The sequence below is a fragment of the Nesoenas mayeri genome, assembly GCF_963082525.1.
Source record: "Nesoenas mayeri genome assembly, chromosome: 26".
NCBI lineage: Eukaryota > Metazoa > Chordata > Aves > Columbiformes > Columbidae > Nesoenas > Nesoenas mayeri.
The window spans coordinates 3,504,487-3,513,084 of record NC_137552.1 but is presented as its reverse complement, the minus strand read 5'-3'; the positions used below and the strand labels follow the sequence as shown (position 1 = coordinate 3,513,084).

General features: G+C 48.9%; 1 protein-coding gene across 1 annotated transcript; it reads right to left on the bottom strand.

Moving 5' to 3' along the window:
* Positions 1-6,989: 6,989 nt before the first annotated feature.
* HOXB4 (homeobox B4) lies at positions 6,990-8,499 on the bottom strand (the record flags this gene model as incomplete). Its single annotated transcript, XM_080359848.1, has 2 exons — positions 8,073-8,499; positions 6,990-7,306 (listed from the first exon to the last, which is right to left on the bottom strand). The coding sequence occupies exons 1-2, from the start codon at positions 8,491-8,493 to the stop codon at positions 6,990-6,992; spliced, it is 738 nt and encodes a 245-aa protein (XP_080215974.1). The 5' UTR covers positions 8,494-8,499.
* Between the last annotated feature and the right edge of the window lie 99 nt (positions 8,500-8,598).

The following is an 8,598-nucleotide window of genomic DNA, read 5'->3' as shown; positions in this document are numbered from 1 at the left end:
TCTTTCCTTAATTGGTAATCACAGATGCTGTAATTTAAGACCCCCAGCTACAGAGCTTTCATATTAGCTGCTGATCTATTACTGTAAATCGTCTGAAATAATCAACTCCAGGGAGTGGGGTAGAGAGAGATCCTCGCTCTAAAATATCATCGCTTGCACATCATTTTCACTCGAGAAATGATTTATCTTGGACACCACTATAAACAACACAACTCTCTCACAAACACACACACAATGGCAGCCGCACTGCTGCTGACATGTTTATTGTAATAAATCAAGAAAGGAGGGAAGGGGAAAAAAAAAAAAGGTTGCGAGGAGAGGGAGAGGGAGAGAGAGGAATATTCCTAAAAATATCAATGAAATGCCTCGATGGGTATAAACACACATACCACCATGTGAAGAGAAATGGGAGGAAATGAAGACGGCTATTTGTCACATTTTACGACAATAACATTAATAACAAACAATAAATTTACATGGACATATAGACACGCTAGGAATTGGGAAGCCCCTGCTACTTACAATAATCCAGCCCTCGGCGTGGCTTCGTGGTTCCTGAGAATTGTTTTATTGCAGACTCCTCTCCTCTCTCCTCCTCTCCCCACTTTCTCTCTCTCCCTCTCGCTCTTTCTCTCTCTCCTTTTTTTTCCCTCAGCTATAGGCTTGTTTTTTAAAGGACAGTTGAATTTCACGTCAGACACAAGGAGACCATGTCTGCGATTTTCCTGACGAATACATATCTATTCTGCAACCTCTGCATTAATTATTTAATGAATCACGTGATGGGGAAGGGGGAAGGGGGTCTCTCAGTTTCATACTCAAAGGACCACTGTGACCTTCCACCGGAACAGGATTTTTTTAAAGAAGTTTCCAACTGAACGAAGCTTTTCTTGCTGGCCAGAGATGCCCCTGCCCAGGGCCGCCTGGCACGGGGGGTGCGCAGGGCACCCACCTCACCCACTCCTCCATCAGAGGCCACGATTCGAGGTTTATTTCCCCATCCTCTCTCCTGCCTGGAGCTGGGAGCATTTAAACCCTTCTCTAAACCTTTCCTGGAGGTTGGCTTTGCTGGACCTTGGTTCAGCTAAGCTACAGCGTCCATTTTTCCTCCTTTTGTTGTTGTTGTTGTTGTTGTTGTTTCCCCCACCCCCCCTTGGCACTGAGATTTTATTACCATCTTGTACTGAATAGCACAACTGTTTGAGAGTCTAAACCAGCTGAGAATATTTTTGTACCCCTGGTTTTAAACAACTCGGCCCTCCCTTCGCCTCACTTCCAGGCCTTTCTCCCTGCCGCTGTTATTGTTTGGCCAGCCCTTATTGCATTAAAAAACAATCAGATTTTCAGTCTGAAGAGCTCTGCCAAGTACAAGGATCTCGGGAAAAAAACATCGCAACAAAGGGAGGCGATGGGAAAGGCCGCGGAGCAGCCAAGGCGCGGCCCTTCACCCACGGGGGAAATCGTCACCCGAGAACATGCAGCAACCTCGGGGTGTCCCAGAGCGCGGGGGACCCCAGGACAAAGCCTCTCCCACCCGCAACGTGCCAGCATCCCACAGTCCCCCTGGAGCAGCGACGCCCTGAAATGCCCCCCCTGCCCTTCGCGGGTACAACCCGGAGACAGCTCGTGTTACACGTAAAAAACCCATAAAGTCTCAAAGCGGGGTTCTGCCCCCCTTTAAGCCGAGCTTAGGGAGGTCTGGGCTCCCCTCGGCCAGCACGAAGCGAGCGGGGAAGCGCTTGGTTTTCAAAAGCCCTCGATGATATCTGAATCGATTTTATCGAGTGGAAGCGGTTGTCGGAAGAGACGTTTGGTGAAGGTGTGGGAGGAAGCGGGGGAAAAATGCCATTAAAAGGGGCTCCCGTCGCTGGGGGGGGGTGGGTCCCACGGGGGAGGAAATTTCGGGGAGGCCTTTTATGGGAGCTTCAGGTCAATTCGGAAGCCACAACTTTCGCTTTACTACCACTAGTTCTTTTTAAACTTTTTTGTTTTCCTTAGTCATAAACCCAAGTGTCCCTGTGAATGGAGACGAGTAAATACAAAATAAAAAATAATAATAAAAGAAGGAACGGAGCCCTCACAGGCAGCAAACGGGACACATACCCCCCCTGCCCCTCCGCTGCCGTTCTGGGGTTTGTCTCATGCAAAAGGAGGACCCGTTTCGGTGGTTTTTTTTAAAGCCCCCAGTTCAAAGGGTCGGAAACGCGGCCATAAACAGCGGCTTCGCCTCCGAGGTGCCGTGATCAAAGCCGTTTTCTTTCTAAAGATAAAATGAACGTTTATATAGTGAGAAAGCGAGATTGATTTACGGATTTAAACACGCCGTTCTTATTGCGGATCATAAATCTGTCACTGGTGCTGAGAAACTCCCAACCCGCTGGCCCGGCCGAGCCGCCTTTCCAGTGAGCAGCGCTGGCCGGGGCCGCACGACCCCCCCGGACCCCCTAAACCCGGCAGAGCCCCCAGCCCCGCCTCACATCCATACAAATATAGACTGATATACACAGATAGATTTATTTTTACTTCCCGTATACCCTTTCTCTCTAATAACTACATCTCGTTTATGCTGGGTTACGCTATTTTTCTCACACGAAGCCCGATTTTTAATCCAACTTTTAGACTCAAAGGAAACAAAAGGGTTCAGCAGCTCGGACAGGATCGGTGCCGGGGGGTTGGGTAGGGGTCCCGGTTAAGGGGTACCGGGGAGAGTCCACCCGAGCGTCCCTCGGCCCGCGGGGTCCCCCGCACCGCTCCGCGCAGCTCCGCGCCAACAGCTGGGCACAGAGAGGCTTTTGAGAGCGCCGTGGGCAGGGGCAAAGTGGGAGGAGGTGCGGGGAGGACAGGGAGGGGGGGAAGATGGAGAGGGACTCTCGGAAACAAAGGAATTTCTGAAAATAAGAGGCGAGATGATACGCGGGACAAGGGAAGAGCCGGCGGGTTGGAGGCTTTGCTCCGTCGCTTGGGGTTTGGGTTGGTGTTGGTCTTCCCAAATTATTTCTGTAGAGCAAACAGCGAGCAGCCCACTCTGCAGAGGCAAAGCCCTGCGGAACCCCCGCGCCTCTCTCCTTCCCTCCTTTCTTACAAAGAAGCGAACAAACAAGCAAACAACAGGAGCTTTCCATGTGAAATCAGAGAAGAAAGCGCCTGCCGGCCCCAGGCTCGGCAGCAGAACGATTAAACCGCAATAAAGTAGAAATAAACCCAGTTGTAAATCTCTTCTGCACCCCTTGTTCCCCCCACCTTTTCCTCTCGGAGCCGGTTCTCCGCTCGCACGGCCCGAGGCCGCGGGGAGGGCCGGCGGGACCCCGTACGGTTTCGCTGTTGCCCAGCACCATGTCCAGCCTCGGAGAGGTCAAGGGGTTTGGAGGTCACTCCCCGGCTGTAATACACCGCTAATCGCCTAGAAAACGTGTCCTCTGCGTGAACTCTATCCCCCGAGCCGGACTTGCCAGCTCTGGGTTTTGTCTCCCCAATTTTCAACCCGTTCCTGCGCCACCGTTTTCCCGCAGCGCCCCCGGGACGGGGCAGCGGATCCTGCATCGCCAGCTCCCCCAGGACACCCACAGTCCTGGGACACCCGCACCCCGGCACAACCGCACCCCGGCGCTCTGTCCCCTTTGGGACACCCCACCAAGCCCTTCCAAACTGTGACACGGGCAGGAGAACTTGTTCGGGGAAAAAAAAGAAAGAAAGAAAATAAGCAAAGGGGGGAATCCCCAAACTCGGGCCCCCTCCCTGTCCGAGGTCCCGCTCACAGCCCCCAGGACTGAGCCCCAGCCACGCACAGCCGCAAATCCAGGAGGAAAAACCCCCTCTCGCCACAAGAAACCCGCCTGCAAACTTTCTCTGCCCGCTCCCCTCGCTCACGAGAAGCCGAGAAAACAGAAGGAAAAACCCGCACAAGAATTCACGTCTTGTTTTTCTTTCTGCCCTTTTTTCTTTGCAAGCTTCTCTGTTCTTTTGCTTTCCCCCCGTGCTCTGGCGGAAGGAGCGCTAACCCGAGCCGGAGTGCATGCCAAGAGAGCAGCTCTGTTACCTGGTTCGCTCCCACATCCTTTTCCAGCGGCCCAGGGATGGCCCTCATGCTTTGGGTGGTTTCTTCCAAAGTGAGAGGTCTGGGGGAGGGGGTGACTTGGGGGGGCTTTGCTTTTGGTTTTTCTCCCCCAAAAATAAAGCTTTCACCTTTACGATCCAGATTTTATTATTAATATTATTATTTCCCCTGAAGATTCTCGTAGTACTCCGGGTGCTTTTTTCCCAACAGACGGTCTGCGGAGATTTGCTGTTGAATAACAATGGGAAAAGGATAAGTATTTAAAGAAAAGAAGTGATTAATGATTTTCTGTATAATTCTCGCATTTTTCTTGGCTTCTGTCTGCTTATAATGGCTGTGAACTTTTAGGTCCTATAGAAATCTTCTTTTCTCCCCCTTCTATTCTATTCATACTTTCCAGCTTTGATTTGCTTCTATAGACCCCACATTCCTGGAAGCATATGCTTTGCTTTTTGCCTTTTTTCTTTTCCTTTTATTTTTTTAAGAACGATTTTTTTTTTGCCATTCTTAGAAGGACTATCCTGAAAATAACACCCTCTTTACAACCCCAGCAGATCAAAGAGACAAACAGTAAAATAAAATGCAACAACAAAACACCCCAAGCTCTGGCATTACAATAAAATACAGCCCTTGCCACCCTCCCTGCAAAACAACAAAACCCCCCAAACTTTAAACGCTTGCAGTTGCTACCCTTAAAAACGCGATAGTTAACCCAAAATACATCCATAAATCCATTTCTTCTATATCAGGGTGTGCAGTGGATCTGTACCATGGGGATACATTAATATTATTTTAAAGTATTAAAGTGTCAATGGAAAGAAAAATCTAATGGCCGTGTGAGCTGGGGGCAGGGAGACTTGGGGGACACTTTATTTGCAAGGTGGTGCTGCGGTGACTTTAATACAACTGCGGGGATAGCACAGAAACACACCCCGGCTTCAAGTATTTCCAGCCCTGTCTTTGTTTCTGGATAGTGCACGGGGATATTTCGGTCCTGCTGGGGGGTCTCAGAGAATTCCGTGGACATTGAACAAATAAGCAAAAGCCTTTTTGTTTTAAATGATGATTTTCTTCGGCGGGTGCGGAGGTTTCCTCCCCCGCGGACCCCCTGCTCACAATAGTCTTTCTTTATGTACATTTGTAACTTGGAACTGGAATGCTATTTCGTCCTGAACAGTATTTTCGATACTTTCTATGAGAAAGAAAATGAAAATTAATACAAGAGCTGCGGCTCACAAAAGAAGCCATTTGTCTTCTTGATTATCTATTTGCTTGTCAGGCTATGAGCTATCGCAGGAGCCAGCTCCTTTGTAATATAAAAATACACAGAAAACCTGCAAACACCGAGAAACATCTGTGCAAAAATTAGACTCATTAATGCATTAACTACCTTGGAGAAGGAGATTTTTGTCTTTTTTTAAATCGAAAAGTGTCTCTAGAGAAATACAACGTTCCATCCATTCCTTACTCAAAGCAAGGCGCTAATGACTACCTCTGGTTTGTCTGAGACCAGTTTGGGAAGAGCATATTAATATATGCTTAGAACAAATAAATCATAATATGTAAGGCTTAGCAGTACTTAAGGCTGATATACCCTATAGTCAAACATCTTTTGTTTTCATTAGGGACTTGAGACTGTGCCATTGACAACAGAAATCCCTGGAAAAAGAGAAACGTGCTGTTTAATTAATTTCTTTCAAATAGATATTTTTTGCTCACCGGAACAAAAAGACAACACCCGCCTCCCCAAAAAACCACACAGGGCCAGATTCACAATGAAAAAATTTATTTCCAATTGCGCTTTTTTTGTTGGTTGTTTTGTTCCTTTTCTCTGCTATTTACAGGTATCCTGGGCAGCACGAAGGACAAAGGGAGGGGGTGGCCGGGCCGGGAGGGTTCGGGGGGCCCTGGCCGAACCCTCGCTCAGCCCGGGCTCCCCCTGCCCGCAGTTCACATTGTGGGTACAAACCTGGGCTGGGCAGCGGGAGAGGAGCTTCCCGACCCCCCCGGCCCGTCCCCCCCCGGCTCGGTGCATTCAGGTGTTCCTCGCCCAGTTTCTAATCTAAACCCCTTCGTTCCCCTTTCCCTCCCAACCCTTTTCCCAGACTCGCAATTAAACCTGCTGGACTCAAAAAAACAAAGCCGAGGGGTTCCTACATCACTCTCCATCCTCTCGCTTTCTTTGTCCACCACTCACTAGACCTAATTTTCCTTTCTTTGCCCCCCACAAGGGGTTGTCTCCACTTCCACCCCCCAGCACGACCAGCGCAGCGCCCGAGAGCCCCCGCTCCCCACGCTCCGTGCTCGGGGGTATTTTGGTTGTGTTGGTTGGGTTTTTCTTTGTTGTTTGGTTTGGTTGGGTTGGGTTTTTTCTCCATCGTAGGACTGTGCTAGAACCGCCGCGTCTTTGGGATGGTGGGGCATAAACTTTCCGTTTGTAGGCAAGAAAAGAAAAAGAGGAGGGGGGAAATTAAAAACAACAACAAAAAAAAAAAAGGTGGGGGTGAAAATTCAGTTCGTCTTCAAGAAACTGAGCCTCATTTATTAAAGTGAGCGCTGGTTGTCGAGGTAATAGCAGACATAAGGTCCATCCTTTGTACGGGAGAGTAAACATGACAAATGGGGCAGAGCTTGGCGTGATTAAAGATGAAACAAGGATCCATCTTAGCCAAATCTGAACACGACTATCTGCAGCCTTCTTCTAATGGAAGAGGCACAACGGCGCAGCTCGGCTTTGTTGCATCTGAGTCTCCCTCTGTTCCCCCTATAAATAAAGAGCAGCCCTCCTTCCCTCGTTTCTTGGAGCACTAACAACAAAAAAATATCATGTGTTCCCTACACACACACACAAACTCACACCCACAGCCACGCACATTCCATCCATCCATCCATCCATCCATCCGTCCATCCATCCATCCATGCACCCAAGGAACAGTTATAGGCTGCTGGCTGGTCCATGGGATCGGGTTTGGGATCCTCCTTGTGGGATCTGCAGGCTGGCCGAGGAGCTGGAAGAGTTAGACCTTATCTTGGTATTGGGTAACTTGTGATCTTTTTTCCATTTCATCCTCCTGTTCTGGAACCAGATTTTGATCTGGCGCTCGGAGAGGCAGAGGGAGTGGGCGATCTCGACCCTGCGCCTCCGGGTGAGATAGCGGTTATAGTGAAACTCCTTCTCCAGCTCCAGGACTTGCTGCCTGGTGTAGGCTGTGCGGGAGCGTTTCGGTTCCCCTCCGGAGTAATTGGGGTTTACTGAACAAACACAAAGGAGGAAAAAGAAAATGGGAGGGAAAAAAAAAAAAAAAAAAGGAGGAGAAAAAAAAAAAAAGAGCAGAAGAATTACTGAGCGGTTCCTTTAATGGGTCCTTTCCCCCACAAAAAACATCACACATTCTTTTGGTGGGGGGATATACTCAAAAAGCCACACCGCAAACCTTCTAAAAATACACTCAGAACCTATCTCCAAATCTCCACCTCCATCCTCGTTGCTTGACGTGTATTCCTGTCTAAACGTTTTTATAAGGTCCCCTAGACACATTTTCCATGCCCTCTACGTGTGTATATATCCATTTATACACACACCTCTGCCCGAGCATAACTCTGTTATCCCCAAATCTTTAAAGTTCCCCCTACACACATGCAAACAGGCAAACACAGACACTCCTTTTTATTAAATATCACACACGCACCAAAAAAAAAGATGGGGGAGGGAAAATAGTAAAAGTTTACTCAACCCGCCACTTAAATACAAATTACAAAAACATAAAACTTAACTTATGAAGATTCAACAGCCATAAAAAAGTAGCCTGCAAGAAATTGGAGGAGGATGGTAACAGAGACTTCAAAGGCACATGGCCAAGCAGAGCAATAAAAATTTATGGAGGATGTAATTATACCGCTCTGCAAACAGGCGATCGTAAATCTCCACGAATGGTTATTTTACAACCGGTGCAATAAGATTTCTACAAGACTTTGAGGTGCTACTTAGTATAAAGCAAAGCCACTTTAGTTCACTTACCCGTGCTTACATGGACTTTTTTCATCCAGGGGTAAACTACCGGCTCTTTGCAAGAGGAACTGGCAGGGCTTTGGTTCAGAGAGTTTTGGCTACAGGAGGGTGGCGGGCTGGGGGTGCCCGGCTCGCAGGGCGGCTGCGGCTCCGAGAGGCGGCTGTGCAGTGCGGCCGGAGGATGGACATGACCCCGGGGGGACAACACCGCTGCTGGGTGGCCGGAGCTCGGGCAGGACGCGTAGAGCTGCTCCTTGCAGGCTGACCGCGGCGGGTACATCGCTTCATGCTGGAAAGTGCTCTCTCGCCTCTGGCTGCTGTAATATTCCGGCGAGTGATTGGGAAGGTAATCGCTGTGGGAATACTCTTCACAGGGTGGGAACTTGGGGTCCACATAGTTGGAGTTGATCAAAAACGAGCTCATGGCCATTAATTTCTTAGAATTGCACACACGAAAAAAAAAATATATGTATCTCTCTCCTAAAATTTATTCCTGTCCCCCCCCTTTACTCGTTTTCCTGTTTCGTGAAACCCT